Consider the following 25,543-nt stretch of genomic DNA (forward strand, 5'->3'; position numbering starts at 1 on the left):
GTGAGTAGCGTGCTTCATGCTCTATTATTTATCATGAGCATTGCGCACTGTAAATGTACATTCTCGTAAACTCTAATGAATAGTTTTGAACACGCCATTGTTGCTTGAAACGCTAAACTAATTCTGCAGCAGGCATAGAGTTTAATCAAAGGAATGGGCAGTTATTCTTTCATTTTTGAATAACATCGATACTCGATAGCGTGCTGGCATGTGACTTTTTCCATTTGTTAATGACCTAGCCGTGGAAATTACTTCCTCAAATTAAATCATGCGTTTCAGTTTCGTATTTCTTTGAGGTATGTTTTCCTTGCGTACTTCGCATTCGTGACGGACATGCTTGCTTTTCTTGCCCCTGGCGAAGAATTACATGAATAGTTGGTTAGCGAAGTTTGGCATAAAACGTGTAACCTTTTATCTGCACCGCACTAACTCGGGCAGCATAAAAGATGCCACAAAATGTAGATGGTTAGGCTGTACCGCAACACAGCTAGGTGTTGCGGCACTGCATTCTCTCCGTTCGGAATGGACGAACTATGCGTAACTGCGAGATATTGATATGGTTGTTTTTTTCGTATCATTATGGAATTACTATCAAAACGACGGCTGCGAAACCGTTTTATAACAATTTGTTCGTGGCTCCGTCCAACACACAGTGCATGTTGTTAGCTTATTATCTATGCGTTTTGCGTACCTACGCTTATAAATTAATTATTGCATAACACGAGAGTTGTTCGGACTTGAAAATGTAATATGGTGTGTAGTTACATCATGACTGCACCATGTGGATACTTAATTTCCCATACCTGCTACATTGCATGATTAAATCGAGACATCCAGGCATTTTAATGGCACGTGCACTGTACCACTTTTTTCAAAGTTTAATGCAGTGCTTTAACCCGCGCCCTGCTGGGGGGGGTGTTTGAACACCCCCCCCTTGTGGTTTTTCGCGAATATCTCAAAAACGGCGGCGCGGAGCGCCGCCGTTTTTGGTACACCTTATCATACATCAATTCTACACATGTTGTGAAATTTTCAGACCAAGGTCATTCAAGGTCAGGTCACCAGGTCACTTGAAGTGACCTCACCTCATAAAAAGTTTCAATGTCTGTCATAGCTACACCGAGTGACCGATCGCTTTGAAACTTTCAGCGATTGCTGAGAGCAATAGCATGTACAAAATGTATATCTTAGAATTTTGATATCGATGACCTAAGGTCAGGTCAATTTTGCGACCTCCCCATTATAAGTCAATGGGAGAAAAATGAAATGCGTCTCTTTTGGACGAAAGACATTATAAACACTCCCAAACACCGAATTACAAGTGGTTTAGACACACTGAACATGAAAATGGTGTCCGTGACCCTTGTTTATGCCCTGAGGTCATCTTAGGTCACGAATGGTATCTAACAGTTTTTCGCAAATAACTTTTGATAGAGGCATGCTAGAGCGATGAAAATGCCTTATATGTGTTCAGCTCGGCGATACGGATCGACTGATATGCAACATGACCCTTTCCGGCCAGGTCATGACCTTGACCTGAGGTCAAATTTTCAAGTTGACCTTTCAAGGTTAAGTTATAGTTCATTCGATGCGTCTTGACGAGAGGAACACGATGCCGGTGAAAGTAAGCTCGTACAAGGCTTGGGTCAAAAGTTATTGCAGAAAAACTGTTTCCGAAAAAATCGGCTATTTTTGCAGTTTTTGCCCCCTGCAGGCAAAACCGTTGACGTTAGGTCAAATCTGAGAGAATTACTCAGAAAGGGCGTTAATAGGGCTATCGAATGCACTTTTCCGCGGCGCTGTAGCTCTATTGGTTCCCGAGTTATGCGTTGGCTTCTTGGAAATTTTCGACATTCGACCTGGAAATCGGCGAAATTTTGCCTTCAATGACCTCTGGTGACCTGACCTTTGACCTGACCAAAAAATTGACCGAAGTGATTTCGTCATTATTTTTTACGCTCTTTCGAACGCCGCCTTCCGCGTATCGTTACGTGGCCCAGGAGCCGAGTTAGAAGGGGGGGTGTTCAAACACCCCCCCCCCCAGCAGGGCGTGGAAATCCAGGACCCCCAGCAGGGCGCGGGTTAATATTGCCAGCCGTGTGGTTCAAGGGGTGTGGTTAACCCGCGAGTTGCTGGGGGGGGCGTTAAACGCCCCCACTTTTTTCGCCGGGCCTTAGCATAAAAACGGCGCGCCGCAGGCGCGCCAAATTTTCAGTAACTGTAGGGAATTGATTGAAGTTTACTGTGACAAAGTTTCAAAAAAATCGGTCGGAAAATTTTTGAGATATCGAGGTTTCAGTGACGTCATGATTTCTGACTTTTCGACCAAAAACGGCATATGTTCAAAAAATCATATAAAATCACAAAATAGACATACAGACATGCCGTAAACGCCATTAGACTGCCAATACCATGAACAATCAAATGGCTATCTTCGATTATTGATGATCGTTCCGCATTTTCCAAAATCTCGAACAGAATCTCGGCAATTTCTCGTGACTACTTCACGACCATGATACATGCATTTCTTAAATTCAACTTTTTGAGCCAAACACGTACACATATGATAAAATGAATGTCACCATCGTGTTCTACGCCCCAAATTACCCATAAAACATGTGTCACAGGCTGCGAATATCAGTTTTGATTTTCGGGGATATGTGCCTACCCGGTTGACCTGACCTTGACCCTGACCTATGCTTGACTGACCCCTACATGGAGCTGACACTCTTGTAGGCCTTATATGATGGATTGTGCACCGTTTTGACAGAGTTTATGACGAGAGGCGCCCATTGCGAAGTCCTGAAGTCCATGCTACTGAAAGCCCGATTTCAGGTGTTTGACCTGACCTTGACCCGACCTGTGACCTCAAAATTCAACTTTAAAGTACTCATCTGAAGCGTCTCGTCGCGTTCTTTCGTTTGCCGCCTCGTGCGTTTCGCTGCGCCTATTGGTTCTCGAGTTATCGGCTGGGGGCGTTTAACGCCCCCCCCCCCCCCAGCAAACGGTGGGTGGCGAAATACCCCAGCAACTGCCGGGTTAAACCACTGAACTCTAATATATACTGGAAGGAGCATTGGTGACTTGTTTTTGTCTATCGATTTCCGCCATGTTGTGTATACCAGAAATATAAATTGCATGTACGGTAGCAGAGGTGCAGTTAAGTGAGAGGTACACTACTCAAAAGTGCTGCTGCTTCATGCTTGCAGTTTGATTGCAGTGATCAACTTTTCAAGACTTTGGTATACACAACATGGCGGAAATCGTTAAACATTCTGGCCCATATACGGCCAAGGCGAGTGCCTCCCACTGGGTTAAACGCGTTGAACCACACGGCTGCTGACGTCACTATCAATTATAGTTGTGAGCTTTTTGGCAGGTATGGGAAACACCTTCCAGCCCTAAGGCCGGGAATTCAATAGATAGATAGATAGATAGATAGATAGATAAGCTTTATTTCAGACTCTGGGTCCATACTCTTAAATACTGATGATTTCAGTCAGTGCAGTGGCAAGACAACCAAATGTCACACAAACAATCATTCGGGCCTGTTTCAGCACTCGCGCAGAGCTATGTGCTAAAATGAACGTACAGTTGCTGTTGCCAGTGGCGCCTCAGGCGAGAACGGTATTTTACACTCGAATTTTCAGTCTTTTTTACCAGCTCACTATCACATGTACTCAGCCTGCACATGAAGTTATAGATGCGCTGTCTGATGAGAACGGCACAATGAGGAACACGGTGCACGACACATGTGTGAGAAGAACTCTCGTACCTAGAAATGCCTAGCATAGTTTTCAATACCGTATGGTAAGCCACCATCAGCCGGCGCAACATACACTGGCGATAATTTGCCCACAAGTGTGCAGTGTACATAGATGAACAAAACGCTGTAAAGAGACGCGCCTTTGCTGCTACCGAGCACATGTGAAAACGACGAATCAGCACATTCCCCTGTTTGTACATTTGCTTACACTGCCGATCGATGTCAAGGTCATCTGAGTAAGCATGATTACTGATGATATGCCCTAAGTACCAGACTTGTGATCAGCTCAGTTGAGCCGGCTCAAAAATCAGCTCAGCTCATGAGCCGGCTCAACATTTTGCCAAATTGTTGAGCTGTGAGCTGAGCCGGCTCAGTAATGCATTGAGCTGAGCTGCTGTCTGAGCTGAGCTGAATGAGCTTGAGCTGAGCTGAGCTGAATGAGCTTGAGCTGAGCTGAGCTGAGCTGATTGAGCTGAGCTGAGCTGATTGAGCTGAGCTGAGCTGAACGAGCTGAGCTGATTGAGCTGAGCTGATTTAGCTGAGCTGAGCTGATCCAGTTCTAATTCTTTTCAGTTCATGCTTGGAAATTAACTCAGGCTTTGATGCTTCAGCTATGAGCTAGCTATGGAGTGAGCAATTACACTGCCTTCGTGATCGCACTTAAAAATATCAAAACTCTAAAGAAATCAATAGTAATCACTAATCAAGCTTAATTTCTTTCACCCATATTGCATGGAAATTGGAAGACCAGGGTCTTGGCCAATTTACAGGCTAATACAGCCAGTCTCAAGTTTCAAGTCTGACTGCAAGATGAATACCTACTGTCAGGCTTTGATGCTTCGCCTTGACACTCCGCTCCGCAATGTACAATTCAGCATTCTTCACTTTGTTATTTAAGCAGTTATTTAAATTAATTTTATCAATAAGAGTTCTTACCTCTGCATAACATTTACAATTAGGAATTAGCAAATAAAGTTCCTCTTCGTTGGTTGAATGTGGGCTAAGCAACCATATCCTATTGAAAGTGGGGTGGGGCAGAGGCGCTAACTGGAAATCTCACCTTCTGATGTCCATTATATGGGAAAAGCTCCCTTATTCACACGCCGAATATGAATTCTAATAGTGTTGACATTGCCTTGGTTGAGATCAGGGTGGTGTTATAGGTTTCACTGATAACAGCACGCTGCTATCACACGTGTCAAATGGGGTTTCCATGGAGATATAAACAAACTCTTATCTCCAAGTTCCAACACTACCCCAAAATGTAACGTCAGCTCCTGGCAGGGTGCCAAGAGCGGATGGCGGCGTGGGCGTGCTGCTCTCGGCCGTGAAACACCGCCTAGTTGAGATGATTCCATGACGTTTTTTTTTTTTCGTCGAGAAGATATTCGTCGGACAATTTTTCGTCCGCAGATTTTCGTCCGACTTTTTTCGTCTCGCATTTTTTTCGTCTGTACATTTTTTCGTCCGTGCATTTTTTCGTCGGTACATTTTTTCTGAGCGGAAACTGAGCTGAGCTGAATTGAGCGGAAACTGAGCTGAGCTGAACGGGAACTGAGTTGAGCTGAGCTGAGCTGAGCGGAAACTGAGCTGAGCTGAGCGGAAACTGAGCTGAGCGGAAACTGAGCTGAGCTGAGCTGAGCGGAAACTGAGCTGAGCTGAGCTGAGCGGAAACTGAGCTGAGCTGAGCTGAGCGTGAGCGGAGCGCAGCCGGTTTGAGCGGAACGTGAGCTGAGCTAAGCCGCGTTAAACTGAGCGGGAGCGGAGCGGGAGCGGATAAGACGAAGTTGAGCTGAGCGAGCTCACTTTTTTCTTGAGCTGTCACAAGTCTGCTAAGTACTTTACATGATCAACCTCCTTTAGAGGAACACCTTCAATGAACAGCCTTGGCAATATCAAATCTTTCATGTGTTTAGAGCGACAAGCCAGTACAACACTTTTCTTTGCATTGTACAAAATATTGCAAGTTTTTCCGAATTCTCCACACAATGAAATCAGTTTGCTCAACCCTGCAACCGACGGTGATAACAATACCACATCATCTGCGTACATCAGATGATTGATTTTCGCATCCCCTACCCAGCAACCTACATTCTGTCTATTTAACAAAGAACTCAGACCGTCCATATACACATTAAACAGATATGGGGACAATATGCCACCCTGCCTAACACCGTTCGATACCCTATAAATTTAAAGGAGATGGCACCACCCCACCGGACACACATTTCCTGACGGGCGTACCAGTACACGAGTACACGAACAATGTATATTGGGACTGCTCTGTCTCGAAGAATGTCGAAAAGCCTTTTATGCTGTACACGATCGAATGCCTTGCTTGAATCCAAGAAACACATAAATACACTGCCATTCATGGACTTGTACAGATCAATAGACTGTTTCAGGAGGTATATGCACTGGTCAGTTCCCATTCCCTTTTTGAAGCCAAACTGATTGGAGGCTGTCAACAGGTGGTCCTCCATCCGTTCCAAAAGGATTAGTTCTAGCGCTTTACTCATTACGCTAGCTAGCGCAACAGGTCGGTAGTTATCTTTTGCAGTGACCTTACCAGCTTTATCCTTGATAATCGGCACCAGGACCACCGCCATCATTGATTCTGGGAGAATGCCATGCATAAGTAGTGCTGTGAAGCAAGCGGATAACTTTGACGATAAACTTTTCCCCGCATATTTCAAGTTTTCGGCCTGTAAACCATCAATCCCACTAGCTTTCCCACACTTCATTTTTTGGACAGCATCCTGAATCTCGCCTTCGGACACTCTGATATCACCTACAGACGATTCCCTGTCCTCTTCCCAGAGCGTACCATCTGATGACGGCATCGAATTGAGAAGGCTGGAGAAATGTTGGCTGGAGAAGGCTGGAGAGAAGGCTGGAGAAGGCTGGAGAAACCCTCGCTTTTTTAGCGAAAAGCACCTCGGGCCTAACGGCCCTCGGAGTTTTCGCTAAAAAACCTCGGTGACATTTATTGAATCATCCCGGCCCCGGGCAGGAATATATTGTTCCGCGAATAAAACGTTTTCAAATCAGATCCTTCGACCTTTTTCATCTGAAATCACAAGGGAAAATCAAGCTGAATGCTGCTTCGATTGCATTATTGGGTTTCCCTTTTGAGATGCGTGTTACGGCTTTATTCTTCAGTTTCGCTCGGGTAGCCAAGACAATATTGCACCTTTCTTTGCCAGCCTTTACTGTCTGACCCAATGATGCCCCTCCCTCCCGTATGAGTGACGGCCGACGGAGAGGTGGCACCATTTTCTTTTATTGTAAGGAAGGGGGCAGGGGCTATCAGTCAGCTGAACGTGCAATTACCCACAATTTATTACCGTCATTACCACCCCACGGTGTGGCATAATTACCAAATTACCAGTCTACTGAGGCCAGTTCGGGAAATTATCGATCCACTCGTCTGCTTTATTTTGCATGCATGAAAATGAAAAATAATTAACGTGCTTGACATACACAATATAATTTTGTATTCCTGTATGATTTGGCGATGGTGCCTGCTATATCATTCCTCATTTACTTATGATATGAGCTTGAAGCCTGCTATTGATACTACATATAACTCTATTGTCAAATAATAATTGCCTTATACGTCAGGCGAGGGCGAAAATCATGTTTGTTCCAGCGTTGTCTCTTTTTCAGAGCACATCACTGAGGAGCGCAGCACGTGACCTGATCCCACTTCGTTCGCAGGGAACACACTGAGCAACCTGTCAATGATCGTGCCGCCCCTGTACGGCATCTACGAGTCGTGCAGGAATCAGTTCGAAGTTCGGTTCACAGTCTGCTTCGCTCTCCTCATCGGTTAGTCATTGCCGTAGCCTGTGCGGACTAGTCGGTATATAGCCCGGTGTTGGTTTTGAGTACAATTTTATGAGTTATTGTGGACATACGATAATAAAAAATGCCGACTTTCAAAAACATTCAATCCCAACGAAATACGGAATCATTATGCATATAGTGTCACCAAGCATAAACTTGGACGAACTCGACAGAAAAAAAAACACTCGTAAAAAATCGACTACCTACTTTTTGGTTTGCAACGTTACCATTATGTCCATAACCATATGTCAATTTCAGCGAAGCCAGGGCTAAATATTATATTGCTTATGCCTTACAATATGCTCAAAAGGCGCGGATATTTCATAAAATATGCCTCTTGTTATTATTTTAACGGGCTATAGTTTATGCGTCTATCGCTCCCTGTTCGAAAGAGTGCACGCAAAACGGTTCCAAGCCACTCACAAGGCTCACGATGTCTCGCCGACTGGGAAATCATTGACCTCCTGCCTCCATGTGTGTCCGGCAGTGGTGGGCTGCGGCTCGTGGGCGTTCCACATGACGCTGCTGTACGAGATGCAGCTGACGGACGAGCTGCCCATGATATTCTGCAGCTGCTTCCTCCTATACTGCCTGTAAGTATATCGACCACTCGTCATAATTCGGCGGCTGCTGCATCGACTATGGCATACGAGTATACGCCCATTCCAGCCCTCCGCTCTGATAGTTTCTCCCGCCGTTCCTGTGGGCTATCACCGGTTTCCCCTAGTTTTCTTTCCAATTGTCTTCATACAATATGAACCTCTTTCACCTTCTCTGCAGCCTCTCTATATCAGTGAACTTATCGCTAACCACACAGCCTACCCGAACCTTCAATTGACCTATTGGCAAAGGAAGTCAGTCCCTTGATATCAATTTTAATCCGGAGTTAGCCACCTAAGGGAAGCACAGTGCCTGTGACGCAGATGGCTCGCGTTAGCTGACCTTTCTGGTTAGGTGCGTCACCACCCGGACTTGACCTGAAAGCCGCGTCTGCCCGGCGAACTCATGACCAGTCGCGATGCTGATGGTTTGTTGTCATGGAAACCGCTCAGCGCTCGATCAATAAAGCCACAATCATAATAACGATGCGTGAATATGTCCAGAGTTAGTCGATGTTACAATGGCGCTTATAAATAGCAGACGACCTTTCCAACGCTGGGTCGTCGTCCGTTGCCCTATAGGCGCTTCGACCGAACGAAAAGTGGTGTAGTCCTGAGCCGAATATATTATTTCTTATTAAGCACCGCTTTGAGGTGAAGCCTCACTATCCTGCGCCATGGCCGCCATGCCGGTATTGGGCCTCATTTGCATAGTTTGAGAAAGAAAGAAAGAAAGAAAGAAAGAAAGAAAGAAAGAAAGAAAGAAAGAAAGAAAGAAAGAAAGAAAGAAAGGAGTATTCTGAGAAGGGGAGTGAACTCAAACTTTTTTTTAACTCAGCTGATGTGTGACCGGTAGTATTTGTTTAGGGATGAACGATTTGATTTAGGGGAAGGTGGGGTAAGATGGACCAGCTAAGGTTTGAGGCCGCATATCTTGCTACACTGCTCTCGTAATTCATATTATTTATAGTCTTCGGAATGCTCAATCCTTCCTCTGTTGATCTACTATTATAAATCTTAAAAAGTCCGCCGCCGCCCACGCCCACGCCGCCGTCGGGGTTACTCCCAAAAAGGCTTATTGCGGCGCTGTCGATGGACGCAGGAGGGTGAAATTTTCACAACTCGTGGGTCACGTAATAAAACAGGTCATATTAAACTTTGGGCACGATGCGGCCGGGGGTGCGCCCGTGGCGCGTGCTCATGTGCGCCATAGGGTTAGCATTAGAATCGCGACCGGCGCCGAGCAGAGGGCACGTGCTTTAGGCTCAGTTGTTCGCTTAAAAAACTGAGTGGAATCAGAGCCGGCAGGTCATTGACCTTTGGCAACGAAGGCCGACACAAGGCACCGCTCGCCAAGGGGATTCGCCAGTAAATACAATTAATTTGTTTTTGCAATATCTCAGCCGTTTCTCGGCCGATTTAACTGAAACTTTGACTGTCGGTGGTAGTGTAGGGTAGGGTAGGGTAGGGTAGTGTAGGGTAGGGTAGGGTAGGGTAGGGGTTGGGTAGGGTAGGGTAGGGGTAGGGTAGGGTAGGGTAGGGTAGGGTAAGGTAGGGTGGGGTAGGGTAGTAGGGTAGGGACTAGGGTAGGGTAGGGTAGGGTAAGCTAGGGTAGGGTAGGGTAGGGTAGGGTATGGTATGGTAGGGTAGGGTAGGGTATGGTAGGGTAGTAGGGTAGGGTAGGGTAGGGTAGAGTTAGGTAGGCTAGGGTAGGGTATGGTAGGGTAGGGTAGGGTAGGGTAGGGTAGGGTAGGGTTAGGGTAGGGTAGGTTAGGGTAGGGTAGAATAGGGTAGGGTAGGGTAAGGGTAGGGTAGGGTAGGGTAGTGTAAGGGTAGGGTAGGGTAGGGTAGGGTAGGGTAGGGTAGGGTAGTAGGGTAGGGACTAGGGTAGGGTAGGGTAGGGTAAGCTAGGGTAGGGTAGGGTAGGGTATGGTAGGGTAGGGTAGGGTAGGGTATGGTAGGGTAGGGTAGGGTAGGGTAGAGTTAGGTAGGGTAGGGTAGGGTAGGGTAGGGTAGGGTAGGGTAGGGTAGGGTAGGGTAGACTTAGGTAGGGTAGGGTAGACTTAGGTAGGGTAGAGTTAGGTAGGGTAGGGTAGGGTAGGGTAGGGTAGGGTAGAGTAGGGTATGGTAGAAGGGTAGGGTAGGGTAGGGTAGGGTAGGGTAGGGTAGTAGGGTAGGGTATGGTAGGGTAGGGTAGGGTAGGGTAGGGTAGGGTAGGGTAGTAGGGTAGGGTAGTAGGGTAGGGTAGGGTAGGGGGTAGGGTAGGATAGGGTAGGGGTAGGGTAGTGGTAGGGTTGAGTTCAAAAAGGGCCCAACATACAAAACATTTGAATACCCCGCAACTATCATCATCCCTTACAGTTCAATAAAAACAGCTACCCAAATCTACCCAAATAATACAGCTAAAAATACAAGTCAATCACCCAAAACTAATGCACCCGTAACATAACATAAATCAAAACATACAGTTATCGCGTAAACCTGTACCTCTAGTCTACTATTTATAAATCCTAAAAAGTCCGCCGCCGGTTACTCCCAAAAAGGCTTATTGCGGCGCCGTCGATTGAAGCACGAGGGTGAAATTTTCACGACTCGTGGGTCACGTCATTCAACAGGTCGTATTAAATTTTGGGCACGATGCGGCCGGGGGTGCGCCCGTGGCGCGTGCTCATGTGCGCCATAGGGTTAGCATTAGAATCGGCAAAAACAGGCTACTGCTCGGGAACGGTAAGGGCTACGGGGGTGAAATTTTCACGCCAAGTCGATCGCGTGCACTCATTTGTCGTATTAAATTTTCGACGGTGTGGGATCAGCGGTGTGCACGTGGTGGGGCCGCGGCCGGCGCCGAGCAAAACGCTCGTGCTTTAGGCTCAGTTGTTCGCTTAAAAACTGACTGGAAATAATCAGAGCCGGCAGGTCATTGACCTTTGACAACGAAGGCCGACACCAGGCACCCCTCGCCAAGGGGATTCGCCAGTAAATACGATAAATTTGTTTTTGCAATATCTCAGCCGTTTCTGGGCCGATTTAGCTGAAAGTTGGACTGTCGGTGGTAGTGTAGTGTAGGGTAGGGTAGGGTAGGAGTAGGGTAGGGTAGGGTAGGTAGGGTAGGGTAGGGTAGTGGTAAGGTAGGGTAGGGTAGGGTAGGGTAGTAGGGTAGGGTAGGGTATAGGGACTAGGGTAGGGTAGGGTAAGGTAGGGTAGGGTAGGGTAGGGTATGGTAGGGTAGTAGGGTAGGGTATGGTAGGGTAGGGTAGAGGTAGGTAGGGTAGAGTTAGGTAGGGTATGGTAGGATAGGGTAGGGTAGGGTAGGGTAGGGTAGTAGGGTAGATTAGGGTAGAAGGGTAGGGTAGGGTAGGGTAGGGTAGAGTAGGGTAGGGTAGTAGGGTAGGGTAGGGTAGGGTAGGGGTAGGGTAGGGTATGGTAGGTTAGGGTAGTGTAGGGTAGGGTAGTAGGTTAGGGTAGGGTAGGGTAGGGTAGGGTATGGTAGGGTGTAGGGTAGGGTAGGGTAGGGGGTAGGGTAGGATAGGGCAGGGGTAAAGTAGGGGTAGGGTAGGGGTAGGGTTGAGTTCAAAAAGGGCCTAACATACAAAACACTTGAACACCCCGCAACTATCACCATCCCTTACAGTTCAATTAAAAACAGCTACCCAAATCTACCCAAATAATACAGCTCAGAATACAAGTTAATCACCCAAACTAATGCATCCGTAACATAACATAAATCAAAACATACAGTTATCGCGTAAACCTGTACCTCTAGTCTATATTATAAATCCTAAAAAATCCGCCGTCGGGGTAACGCCCAAAAACGCTTATAGCGGCGCCGTCGATTGACGCAGGGGGGTGAAATTTTCACGGCTCGTGGGTCACGTCATTCAACAGGTCGTATTAAATTTTGGGCACGATGCGGCCAGGGGTGCGCCCGTGGCGCGTGCTCACGTGGTGTGCCATAGGGTTAACACTAGAATCGGCAACAGACTATTGCTCGGGAACGGTAAGGGCTACGGGGGTGAAATTTTCGCTGCAAGTCGGACGCGTGCACTCATTTGTCGTATTAAATTTTCGAGGGGGTGGGTTCAGCGGTGTGCACGTGGTGGGGCCGCGACCGGCGCCGAGCAGAAGGCACGTGCTTTAGGTTCAGTTGTTCGCTTAAAAAACTGAGTGGAAAGCAACAGAGCCGGCAGGTCATTGACCTTTGACAACGAAGGCCGACACAAGGCACCGCTCGCCAAGAGGATTCGCCAGTAAATACAATTAATTTGTTTTTGCAATATCTCAGCCGTTTCTCGGCCGATTTAACTGAAACTTGGACTGTCGGTGGTAGTGTAGGGTAGTGTAGTGTAGGGTAGGGTAGGGTAGGGTAGGGTAGGGGTAGGGGTAGGGTAGGGGTAGGGTAGGGTAGGGTAGGGGATTGTAGGGTAGGGTAGGGTAGGGTAGGGTAGGGCAAGGTAGGGTAGGGTAGGGTAGGGTAGAGAATGCTAGGGTAGGGTAGGGTAGGGTAGTGTAGGGTAGGGTAGGGTAGGGTAGCGTAGGGTAGGGTAGGGTATGGTAGGGAATGGTAGGGTAGGGTAGGGTATATGGTAGGGTAGGGTAGTGTAGGAGTAGGGTAGGGTAGGGTAGGGGTAGGGTAGGTAGGGTAGGGTAGGGTAGGGTAGGGTAGGGTAGGGTAGTGGTAAGGTAGGGTAGGGTAGGGTAGTGTAGGGTTAGGGTAGGGTAGGGTAGGGTAGGGTAGGGTAGGGTAGGGTAGGGTAGGGTAGGGTAGGGTAGGGGTAGGGGTAGGGTAGGTAGGGTAGGGTAGGGTAGGTTAGGGTAGTGTAGGGGTATGATAGGGTAGGATAGTGTAGGGGTAGGGTAGGGTAGGGTAGGGTAGGGTAGGGTTGCGTTCAGTAACATCCTAACTTACAAAGGGCTCGAACAACTCGCATGCATCACCATCATACTTTACAGTTCAATTAAAAGCAGTTACCCAGTTCTACACAAATTATACCAATAAAAATGCAAGTTTCTACACCCAAACTAATGCATCCGTTAATCATACATATCAAAACATACAGTTATCGCGTAAACCTGTACCTCTAGTATGTGTAAAGGCTAATTTCAACTTAAAGACATCTAGGTGGTGCATGCTCTTAAAGAGGGACATGTCAAAAACTCAGACAAGAAAAAACGTGGGGTAAGACGGACCACCCAGCAGTGCCTGCTATCCGTTCATGTGTTACACTTCTGCTCTGTACTCTTGTAAGAAAAAGTAGCCAGAATGGTAAAATAACAAAATGAGCCATTATTCTTTACTCATGTGTGATGGAAGTGCAGCTAAAAGCTGGAAACATGTGTGTTTATTGTCGTTTGGCATGAATGCATGCTAACTGAGCACTTGCATGCATGGCTCACATGCAACAAAGACTCCTTCCTGAAAAATTAGCTTACTTAAACTTGTGTCAATGTTTTGGAAATTGGAAAAGAACTTTCCATATGCAGGGTACAATGGACCACCACAGGGTAAGATGGACCACAGTGGTCCGTCTTGCCCCAAATCTAAATTCTGTCATTATCATGATGTATATGTCAAATAGCCCAACATTGCAAAACCTTGCCTTTCCTAAAGTGTGACTATAACTAAGTTTATAACTTTGTTCTTCACAGTAAAGTGCAAAATAGAAACTAATCATGCAAGAAAGGCGCTGTAATTGAATCACCCGTCGACCTCTTATAATAGATCGGTTTGACGAAAAACAACATTTTTCTCAATAACTCAAAAGCTATCCATCCTAGCAGCATGAGCTCAAGGTGGCCATTGTTACGAAGGAAAACAAACATAGTGAGTGCATAAAGCAGTAGATACCAGCAGCGGTTCAACCGGGAGGGCTGGTGGTCCGTCTTGCCCCGCTGGGCCGTCTTACCCCACCTTCCCCTACAATTGTCGAACTCGGCCCTATAAACTAGCAGTGATCGCCGCAAGTCGCAACTTTTGGAGTTTTATTTCTACTGAAAATTATGTGCGCACTTTTTAGTTTTTTAATTTGCAAACTCCAAAACTCAGGCTTAAATTTAAAGCCTCCAAAACGTTGACAACCATTATTTGCTCGTCCCTGCGAGTCTTCATAACTAATATTGCAAGTGTCCGCAATCGCATTGAGGTACAAAATGAGCAACTAATGATTTTGAATTGAGAGAATATATGAAAACTTTGGAACCGATTTGCTCAGCATGGCGTTGACATAGACAATGTATATGTGACAATTTGCTACGGTTTGACAATCCTTGAGTACAGCGGTTCATACCAGTCGTATCCACTCACTTGTCACTTTTCACCCGCACGTGATCTAGGTATGTAAATACTATCGGCTGAATTCTAAATCACCCGGCGCGGAGGGGCACCATCAGAGCGCACTATGGTCCAGGCTGCCGACAGCATGAATAATAAAATCAGACACATGAGGGGACGCGCGACCTGACGGCGAATTGTGCGTGCGTGCAGACATTGATCACGGCACACCGTTGGCAGCAGGAAGTGTCCCGTGAGACATACAAACGGTTGCTTGTCAACGATGATAAGAATCAGGAGCCCGGGGCAAGCCCTCATTGACTATAGATATATGTGTTCCAAAGGAAGTAAGCTTTGTACTAATGCACATTTACATTCGATACAAATGTTAGTCATTAGCGTTCATGTTCATATATGTTTCCAATCCAATAAGTAATAGCGAAAATCGGCAGAGGCTATTAGCACTCAAAGCACTGATTTTTTAGGGGCTGCATATCCCAGCATAAAAAGCTCGCCCAAAATGTTTGACCGGCGTAGTCCTACTTTCTTTATGTACAGTTCTGTAGGCTCCTGCTCTGTTCACCGGCGTGTGCCATGGTGTCCGCCGGGCGGAATCCGCCCCACGCCTGCCCGTCCGCTCCTATTGTCGCCGCGTCACAGCTATTTACTCCGCTCGGCCACTCGTTAGCGCATTGAAACGCCGCGCTATGTACACGGACATGCACACAGCGTACACATTACGTAACGCAGCTGGTGGAAGGCGATTTATCGGATCAGGATATCGGGAGAAGGGGGGAGGGGCTGTAGGCCCGGATATCCGTAACGTAACGGCTGACAACCCAGTTCTGTTCGAGCGGACGCAAGCCTTATCCGAACTCGGAAATATGTAAACGTAATTGTCGTGAGCGGATGTCGCTTTGCATCGGGTGTTAGAATTTGTTTGCAAATTGCAAGCAAATGTTGCGCGCTTAGAACTGTTAAAGCCATTGCGTTCTGATAACTAACGAACATAAATTTGCAACGTCAAAAACAATGTGATTTAAGAAGACTCGTGAAATGTCTTTGAAGTTAGAAAGGGAAATTAACGATGTCGTGTGCTCATGAACCTATAATGAGTTTCGCTGCAGTTGATTATATTCGTGTCGGTGCTCCACCAGAAATTAGGCTTGAAGATAAGCTAATCTTACATTATGAAAAAAGATGGCTCCATGGACATAGCCAGCCTGGAGCGAAATTCGAGCAGTTGAATCGATTAACCCTCGCCCGCACATGCCATTTTCCCATCCTATAGAACGCACATGGTGGTTGCCACCCCCCCGCGCCATTTCGTTCCTATTGGAGATAGAGCTTAGCGGTAAAGACTAAAAAGATTTTTTTTGGGAAGAGACAAATCCAACGATACCCAGTTTTACCTTCTCAGGTCAGTCATTGACCTTCCAGGTCAGGTCAAACTAAAAAATGTTGCTGTTTTGGGCTACCGTTGTATATCAAGTGCGCTGCTTACCAAATACCGATGACGATGCTGTTTTCTGGTGCCAAGCCAGCTAGAACCTCTTTGTCACACTACCCGACCAGATTTTTGCTGCTGAGGTCATTTCAGGTCAAGTTAAGTCAAGGTCAATTATATGTTTGTATGTCTGTGTGTGTCTGTGTGTATACTGATGTGTGCACCGATTGTTTTTTGGGTTCATATTACATGAAATCATGATCTGAAAAGCTTTTACCAAAAATGCAGTCAAAAAACTTCACAAAAAAGTAAATTCAGCTTGCCTAAAACGCAATTATCTTAGATGAACTAGGTTGACCTTGACCCTGACCTTGACCCCTGTACATCGTCGAACAACATGTTCCATGATAGGTGGGAGGTAAGACTGGCAAAAAAGGCCGAAATCAGGGTATCAAAAGCTCACAAGGCCCATGGCAAGCGCAAGATGTTGAGAATTGGCCATTTGGGTCATGACATGACCTAAAAAACAAGGTCATATCTCCAAAACCAAAAATCACAGAAATTTGAAATGTTCAGTGGACATCAAGAAAGGATAGAGGAGCAGCTATACGAAAAATCAGCTTTCTAGCTCCAAAAATGTTGAGTGCAGAGCAGAAAGACTACCTGGGGGGTGGCAACCCCCCCCCCCCCCATGTGCGGGCGAGGGTTAACCCGGCAGTTGCTGGGGTATTTCGCCACCCACCGTTTGCTGGGGGGGGGGGGCGTTAAACGCCCCCAGCCGATAACTCGAGAACCAATAGGCGCAGCGAAACGCACGAGGCGGCAAACGAAAGAGCGCGACGAGACGCTTCAGATGAGTACTTTAAAGTTGAATTTTGAGGTCACAGGTCGGGTCAAGGTCAGGTCAAACACCTGAAATCGGGCTTTCAGTAGCATGGACTTCAGGACTTCGCAATGGGCGCCTCTCGCCATAAACTCTGTCAAAACGGCGCACAATCCATCTTATAAGGCCTACAAGAGTGTCAGCTTCATATAGGGGTCAGTCAAGCATAGGTCAGGGTCAAGGTCAGGTCAACCGGGTAGGCACATATCCCCGAAAATCAAAACTGATATTCGCAGCCTGTGACACGTGTTTTATAGGTAATTTGGGGCGTAGAACACGATGGTGACATTCATTTTATCATATGTGTACGTGTTTGGCTAAAAAAGTTCAATTTAAGAAATGCATGTATCAAGGCCGTGAAGTAGTCACGAGAAATTGCCAAGATTCAGTTCAAGATTTTGGAAAATGCGGATCGATAATCAATAATCGAAGATAGCCATTTGATTGCCCATGGTATTGGCAGTCTAATGGCGTTTACGGCATGTCTGTATGTCTATTCTGTGATTTTATATGATTTTTTGAACATATGCCGTTTTTGGTCGAAAACTCAGAAATCATGACGTCACTAAAACCTCGATATCTCAAAAATTTTCCGACCGATTTTTTGAAACTTTGTCACAATACACTTCAATCAATTCCCTACAGGTACCCAAAATTTGGCGCGCCTGCGGCGCGCCGTTTTTATGCTATGGCCCGGCGAAAAAAGTGGGGGCGTTTAACGCCCCCCCCCCAGCAACTCGCGGGTTAACGGGCAGATGCATATTCAGCTATATCCAATTATAGTGTCATTTGGAGCGTCTGTGTCGTCAACTTTTCGTGGTGTTGACGCAGGTTTATTTTTGTTTTCAGAGCCGACATTCAGCACATGCAGACACAGAGTCACCTGAACTGGCTGTCAGTCAGCCTGGTCATCTATTCACTCATCTTCACCTTGTCGTACCTGCTCTACCCCAACCCGCTCCTTCATCAGGTGAGGGCGAACTCAACACTCGGCGAACAGTAAACAGACGGACAAACATACAAACGGATGGTCGACAGTCGACAACAAATAGACGTGCATACGGGGAATTATCATTTGTCAGATGAGTATAAGCACTGGGGAGCAGACGGATGGAGGACGAGCTGACGGGCGGGCAGACGGACAGACGGACAGACGGACAGACGGACAGACGTACGAACAGACAAACGGACCGACAGACAGCCGGACAGACGGACGGACTGATGTGGGGACTGTGAACTATGAACCATGGGGACTGAAACAGGCGATTCGTGCGGACTTTAGACAAATATACTGCACATAGAGGGACAGCCAAACAGTTTTATCGGATCAGGATGGATGATGAAAAGACTAACAGACAGACAAAAGAATATCAATAGGCTGACAGCCAGACAAGCGGGCTGAAACATGCCAGCATTAAACAGATCGGATGATAGCTATGCGATTGTAAGGGAAGAAATGTCATCATAATTCAAAACCATTCAGGTATTTATAAATGGCATCTCGTTCAGCCGGTACTTCAACATCCCTAGTGAGTGAGACTCTGACTGACCGCTCATCTGTGACCGCCCGGCAGGCCATCTATGGTCTAACCACCATCATCATCACAGCACTGGACGTTCGTCTGGTGCGCACCCAGACCGACCGACAGCTGTGGCGACTCTTCTACGGCGGCATGGTCTGCTACTCGACGGCGTTCCTGCTCTGGAACGTCGACAACCACATGTGTCTGCCCATCAGGTGGGTGTCCCCCCGTCCCCACCCCCCGACCGACCCCCCTCCCCGGCCCATGGCCGCATACGACACGGTCGTGGCTGCAGCTATTTCGGGAGCGCGCGGTACCGGACGGCCGCCGATGCGACGGGTGCGGCACCGCAGCCACTGCCAGGGTGTACTCTTGGACGGTGTAGCCGATGTGCATAGGTCGAATAATTCTCTTTTGGATAAATCTAGTAGGTATTTACCTTGGGGTCTAATATTTTCTTCAACGAAATTTGGGGAAATATATACGTTAGATTACCTATGCGAGACTTAAACTAGGGGTCCGCTGGACTGTCATTATATAATGAAGTGCTGATTCACCGGGAAATTGGTGTTGGCACTGGCTAAGTTTCAGTTCAACAAACTGACGGGCGGTAAATTGTTAAATGTGCCTAAAATTAAGTCAGTCTGTACTGGCACCTGCTGGTGTCCGTCACAGTAACGCACGGCACCACAGTTGGATGCCACATAGCCTCGTACCACTTGGAAGCTGTGCCTTCTTATAACAGACCGAGATCCTGGCCCCATCTATTGATAACCGCTGCATATTATCCGCTGTCAGGGGGTCCTAAGCACGCCTCATGCTTGTCTCTCGGGGACGTGGCATATCGGACGTTAACCCTATTCCTGGCGGGGGGGGGGCCTCAGGAGCCCCCCCCCCCTGAGGTTTTTTGGTTATATCTCCCAAACGCGTTGAGCTAGGAAGCTCAAATTTTCTGACTTTTCCTAAAAGGCTTCTACGCAACATGTCTGAAAATTTTGAGTTGATCTGACCTCAGGTCAGGTCACCAGAGGCGGTTTGGTGACGCTACCTCAGAAAAGTTTGCAATCACGCCAGAGCTAGAGTTTTTGACCGATCGATTTCTTCTCTTCAGGGTTTAGTTAGGGTACCAGTATGTGCAATTTGTATATCTCGGAATTTTGATATCGGTGACCTAAGGTCAGGTCAATTTCGCGACCTCCCCATTATAAGTCAATGGGGGAAAAATCAACTCCCTGTTTTTACCACTAAAACGGGTCGGAATGGCCCCATATACCATACATGACTTCATATACGATCAACCTTCACTACCTTGAGGTCTGTTTTGCTGTTGGGCAGCTGTGAGGTCATGTGACGTCATCAAAGGTCACCAAAGGTTTTTGGCCAATAACTCCGTACAGGAACAAGATACAGACGCGTGGATGGTCTCATTGTGTTCAGCTCGTCAAGACGCATCGAATGATATACATGATGACCTCGAGGTCACGTGACCTGAGGTCAACCTTTGACCTTGACCTTTCGAGGTCAACATATATATCATTCGATGCGGATTGACGAGAGGATCACGATGATGCCCTTAGTTTGTTCCTATCTTGACTAATTCGAAAGTTATTCGAGAAAAACTCTCTCCATATCTAGTGCCGCCATTTTGACTTTTTCGACCCCTGTGACGTCATCTTTGACCTGACCTGAAAATGACCTTGGTAAAAATTGTAGATCTTGGCCGTGCGTATCCGATGCCGTTTACCGCTTGTCGCTATCTTGCTTCGTTCTCGAGATCTCAGGGGGGGGCCGAATCGGCCCCCTCCCGCCAGTTTCTTGTCCCGGCGGAGCCCGCCAGGAATAGGGTTAAGTCGCATCGTTGACAAACTTTTATCCGTGGTCTAAATGTGTGCCCAACTAATGCAGGGGCGACCGCTTTGGGTGTCTGGCAACGGATGGATCAGGATGTTTGGCTATCGATCTGTTTAGAAAGTCCGATTGACCAATGACCATGCCAGTGAATATGCAAACATTTTATCTTTGATTACTACTATTCTAATGCCTCAGAATTGTGCTCATGCCTCAATCTAAGACGTTTTTTAAGGTTTCCGATGCATTATTATTGTATTTTTGGTGCCACATGCCATTGAGGTTAAATTGGTTATACCAAGGCTGTATAACCGTTAAAATCGTCTACCGAATAATTCACAATCAGTAACCGTCAGCGAGCTTAGAGGTGTGTCTCTGTTGCTTTTGTCCTGTCTTGTCCTGTCAGTGTCAACGCACGCTCTTTGGGCGCCAACGATTGGTGCCCTGTTCTGTTTGACCAATCGGGCCTCTGAGAAAACGCTGTCTTGAGATCGTGCGGTCTAATGAGCACGGCATATCTGGCAGAACGAAGGCACTGGCGAGCCCCTGTCTTGTCCGACAGCCGACCCCGGGCCGGTGATGTGTGATGCTGTGACCTGCCCGGCTGTGACCAGTAGGCCAGCCATTAGCCTCTGACGAGCTCCTGTCCTGTTCGGACGACCGTAGCCTCTGACGAGCTCCTGCCCTGACCGGCCGACCATTAGCCTCTGACGAGTGACGAGCTCCTGGCCTGTCCTACAGTCGACTGCTGGCCAGCCTGCCGCCGCTGCTCCGGCCGTTGTTGTGTGATACTCTGACCTGTCCGGCGGTGACCAGTGCCGTCCTGTCCTGTTCCACAGCCGACTGCGGGCCAGCCTGCCGCCGCTGCTCCGGCCGCTGACGCAGCTTCACGCCTGGTGGCACCTGCTGGCCGGCTACGCCAGCTACATGCACATACTCTTCTGGTGAGCTAACCATCTCACGGACAGACACCAGAGCATGTAGCAGTGTCACTGTGCCGTGTATTTAGTGCAGCGGTTCATTGAGCTCATGTTTTATACTTGTAGTATACTTGCTGCAACTTGCAAGTATACTTACTGATATATTTCTTTGATTACTTACTGGCTACTGCTCACTTTTTACCGGAATTATGAGCCAGTGTCACGCCAGTGTCACGATAAAGAGAGGTTAGAATGACACTGGTATCGCACGTTTAAGAGTCAGGTCAGGTTCCACGGTGCGTTCGGGGTGCCGACTGCCCCTCAACAAGCGTATCAATGGCTTGGCTTGTTAACGATTTCACGTCACGGTTTTTAAACGTTGACGACTCTCCATAGATCAGAAATCTCCATAGACCGCACATTTAAGCAAAAAGTCTCAAATTTAACGCAGTGGATTTGAGGTCTTTCAAGGTGTGACCTGTGAAGTGCTCCAATCCAGGCAGGCAATTTCGGCAGCAGCACCACTCACTAACCCTTGTTTATGATGTCGCAGCATGAAGATTTGGTACAACTTGCGACAACAGAAGGCGCACCTGACCCTGGGAAAGCTGGGTTTGACCATTCGACGGCCAGAGGTCGCCACGAACGGCTGCAAGAACGGCCACCACAAGACGCGCTAGCACAGCTACCGCCGCCTACCGGTAATCGATATAAGCTGGGCTTGTAGAATGGACCGGGTCAAAGCGCTGCCATCGCGTATGCTGCCGTTACTAGCTGCTGCCGCCGTTCCACTTGCCAATGACCGTTCTGAGATTATGGGAAAGTGCTGCAGGACATATATTCCCGAGTCGGTTTCTGTGCCTCTTCACCCAATTTTTTACACTGCTATTGTACGCAAACATACTGTTCTTTGACCTTAGCTAGGTTCATACTTTAGGTATACCTACTGTAACTCAAGCGGCCGCCAAGTCAGTAGGTAATTCATATCCTCAGGAATTAGACAACAAGGAACGGTGCATCGAGCGCCTGGCACACACAACACTGACCAGCTTCTCTCTTTATGGAACACTGTATCTACTTCCGAAATGCATCGAATTACTGCCAGTACCGAACAATGGGATGGTTTCCTTTGTTCAAGGAACCGAAGACTGTCTATCGATTAGTGAAACAGTGGAATGACATTTAACGATAGGCGAAATGGTGAACACAAATGTATGTACAGTCAAAGCGAGATGTGTGTTGAACTAAATGTTACGCGGCTAACAGCCTGTTACTGCCCCTTCGCGTTGAAGCCTTTTGGTTGGCGGGTTGGCTTGCTGATTGCTTTTGCGAATTATATGTTTCTAAGAAATGATGTGAACTGTGGATATGCTATGACAGCGGAGAACAAATTCTGTTTTGGTGAAAAAACCAATGTGTATTGCTTTTTACTCCGTACCTACTCTTTGGTCTACGTTGATGTAGGTATATTGTATAAATAATCAATATATCGACAAGTGCCTCTGCTACTCATCAGCACAAGACGGCTTTCGGCCATCAGCTTTGAACTGTTTGTACGGATATTATATTATACCTACCTACTATTTGTACCTTGCCATTGTGAACGCACTTTTGTGTACTTAGTCAAATAGCATGTAAGTGTGTGTGTGTGTGACACTGTCACTGAAATATACTTGTAATTTGTGTATGCATATGGTAACATCAAGTATGAACGGAACGCCCGAGTAAACAGGTGGTGGATACTCAATTGACGTATGAGCGTGGTAGAATCAATCACATTCTCCTCTCCATATGCACAGTGCACGTGCATGCAGGCCAGATATTAGTTAGGAGTTGGAGGAATTGTTTCCGTTAGTTTTATGCTTCCCATTGCAATGCAAACATAGTTGCCGCCTGCCGGCCGAAGGCAAAGGTTTGACTTACATAAATACGACAATCATAACCATGAGGACAGCAACCGATTGCTACCTAGTACCTACAGTACATATGTTTTTTCAATAGAAAAACACAATTCTAAAGAATAGTGTTTTAACTATTGACAACAAACCTTCGGTTATATCTCGTATTAGTATGAAGGAATAGCTGCCATTCATTAGTTTCATTTAGCTCTTGCAAATCAGCCATACTAAATAATTTACCACTGATTAATTTGCGTTTCTGGCTAAATGTACTAAAAACGACCAGCTGCGGCGAAGGCACCGCATAAGGGACTATCGCACATATAGGTGGAGATTTGGAGAAACTGCCCCGGCCAACCCGGCCGTGCGCGGGTATCGAGGCCTGCACGGCTGGCCAACGTGTTCTAAATGGTTAATCGGCTTACACGGTCAACGCGTATTCTTTTCTTTGAGTTGAAATGGTTTCGACTCGAGAGCTCGCCTCACGCCATTCATAGATTTTAATCGTCATAAGCTTTAACGTTAGAATTCACAAGAACACGAACGGCTTGGCTGGCCGTAGCTATAAATACAACGCATTATTTAGTGTCTGAATGAATTAGCGTAAGTAGCTTGAGTAAAATGAGACAATGTATTTGGGTCTCAAACACCCAGCGTGACATCACGGAACTTAGGTTTTAAACCGCGCCCCATTGGGGAGGGGGGAATAACTGCAATACCAATTAGAGTACAAGAAGAGCATGGACTTGGCCCTTTGCTGCGCAGATGAGGTAGTTGGTATGCATGAAATACAAGCTCTTAAAAGTGCACATACATTTTGTAGGCATGGAGTGGGTAGGTACATAATAACACATGTTGAGAACTAAGTGCCCATCTAGACCACCCAGCTACAAGAGCATTTCAAGGAAAATGGGATAACACTGACTCCATAAGAAAGAATGTCTGCTGATTATGGTTCTGGACAGAGCCTTCCAAAAACATAACCACAAAAATGCAATTATGTGCCATGTAGTGAGATTTATAGCTGGAAAATGACTTGCTTAACATGGAAATGCCCTGAAATCTGCCAGAAACCAGGAGTTCATAGCATCGCCATAACCGGTAAAAAGAAAAACGAGGCAACCCACCAGGCACCAGGAAGTCACGCCTTATACCGTCATCACTGCAAATGTAAATACGCAAAGCTTCACGTAGTCTTAAAAAACGAGAGAGTCACGTACCTTCAAAAAACGAGAAAGAGAGAGAGAGAGAGAGAGAGAGAGAGAGAGAGAGAGAGAGAGAGAGAGAGAGAGAGAGAGAGAGAGAGAGAGAGAGAGAGAGAGAGAGAGAGAGAGAGAGAGAGAGAGAGAGAGAGAGAGAGAGAGAGAGAGAGAGAGAGAGAGAGAGAGAGAGAGAGAGAGAGAGAGAGAGAGAGAGAGAGAGAGAGATCCCTTTATAAACAGACAAAGGTCCATAAAGACAATCAATTATGAGAGATCATAAGGCAATCAACGAAGGGGAGAAAAAGAGCGAGAGAGAAAGAAAGAGATCAGGGAATAAATGTTAAAGGTAGTGTGCCAGCTTTCCTGGACCGTATGGAGTTAATGGCCCAGATAAGGAGAACCGGATTTTTAGAACTTATCCATACCTTCAAAACTCATGGAAACGTCTTAAATTCTTCAAATTTTGAGTACCCCAGTGCGAAATTCGCCCCGACGGGTTGTCGGTCGTACCCCAACCACATTTCACACCACTATGAACAATAAATGCACACACTGAAATCGCTATTACCGATATGCTCATCCAATCAAGTTTCGATAAACCCGTTCATCATCAGCTCCTGCGGTTTCGAACACGCCTGTTAGGTGGTGCGGTAGACCACGCCCAAAGCCAGGGCCCCGGTAACGTGAGGTAGCCGAGTCAGGGCAGCGTGCGCTGACCACCCAAGCCGGAGCCGCGCGTCCTCCCGGTGTCATGTGATAGCCCGGGGCTGCCCGCGGGGATGCGGTAGACCGCGCCCAAAGCTGCGGCCCCGGCTTGGGTCAGCGCACGCTGCCCCGACTCGGCTACCTCACGTTACCGGGGCCCTGGCTTTGGGCGCGGCTTCTGCTCATACTTTGTGGTGTGGTGGTGGTGCGTCGGGCTGCGCGCTCTGACTTCGGCCAAGAAAAATGCGTCAGCTGATCATTGTCATTTCTGCCACTTGCATGTGGTGAAATGGGGTCATAACGTATAAGACGGCTTTTTCATATCAATTATTTTACATAAAATCATATTTCAAACCATAAATAATGTTCGACAGCCAAATAAAAGAAACAATACCAATACGGGCTTACAGTTTAAGGCTCGACATTGTGTTGTCTACGATTAGACAGCTGATAACTCATTCCCGTACGTCGTATGGTCGTAACACTATAATGACCTTTGCTTATTGTCACAAGTGCGCCGCATTCGCGATTGTTGCCCGACGCCTGTTTGCAGGTGAGCCCACTACAGATGTTATACATATCTAAAAACCGATAAACTTTTAGGCGAAAAAGGCACTATTCCAGGCCCATTTTTG

At 47.1% G+C, this 25,543-nt stretch overlaps 1 protein-coding gene across 1 annotated transcript in view; it reads left to right on the forward strand.

The window, feature by feature from the left end:
• The window catches only part of LOC122393240 (alkaline ceramidase 3-like), a 34,363-nt gene extending 11,576 nt beyond the window's left edge, over positions 1 to 22,787 (forward strand). The window contains exons 3-8 of the mRNA XM_043389094.1: positions 7,487 to 7,597; positions 8,103 to 8,208; positions 17,662 to 17,782; positions 18,387 to 18,550; positions 21,023 to 21,127; positions 21,657 to 22,787. Coding sequence (XP_043245029.1) covers positions 7,487 to 7,597; positions 8,103 to 8,208; positions 17,662 to 17,782; positions 18,387 to 18,550; positions 21,023 to 21,127; positions 21,657 to 21,783 — 734 coding nt within the window. The 3' untranslated portion in view covers positions 21,784 to 22,787. The remainder of the gene's footprint in view (positions 1 to 7,486; positions 7,598 to 8,102; positions 8,209 to 17,661; positions 17,783 to 18,386; positions 18,551 to 21,022; positions 21,128 to 21,656) is intronic.
• The last annotated feature ends 2,756 nt before the right edge of the window (positions 22,788 to 25,543 follow it).

This window comes from Amphibalanus amphitrite, unplaced genomic scaffold (assembly GCF_019059575.1).
Source record: "Amphibalanus amphitrite isolate SeventyFive unplaced genomic scaffold, NRLGWU_Aamphi_draft 000525F_arrow, whole genome shotgun sequence".
In the NCBI taxonomy this organism is placed as follows: domain Eukaryota; kingdom Metazoa; phylum Arthropoda; class Thecostraca; order Balanomorpha; family Balanidae; genus Amphibalanus; species Amphibalanus amphitrite.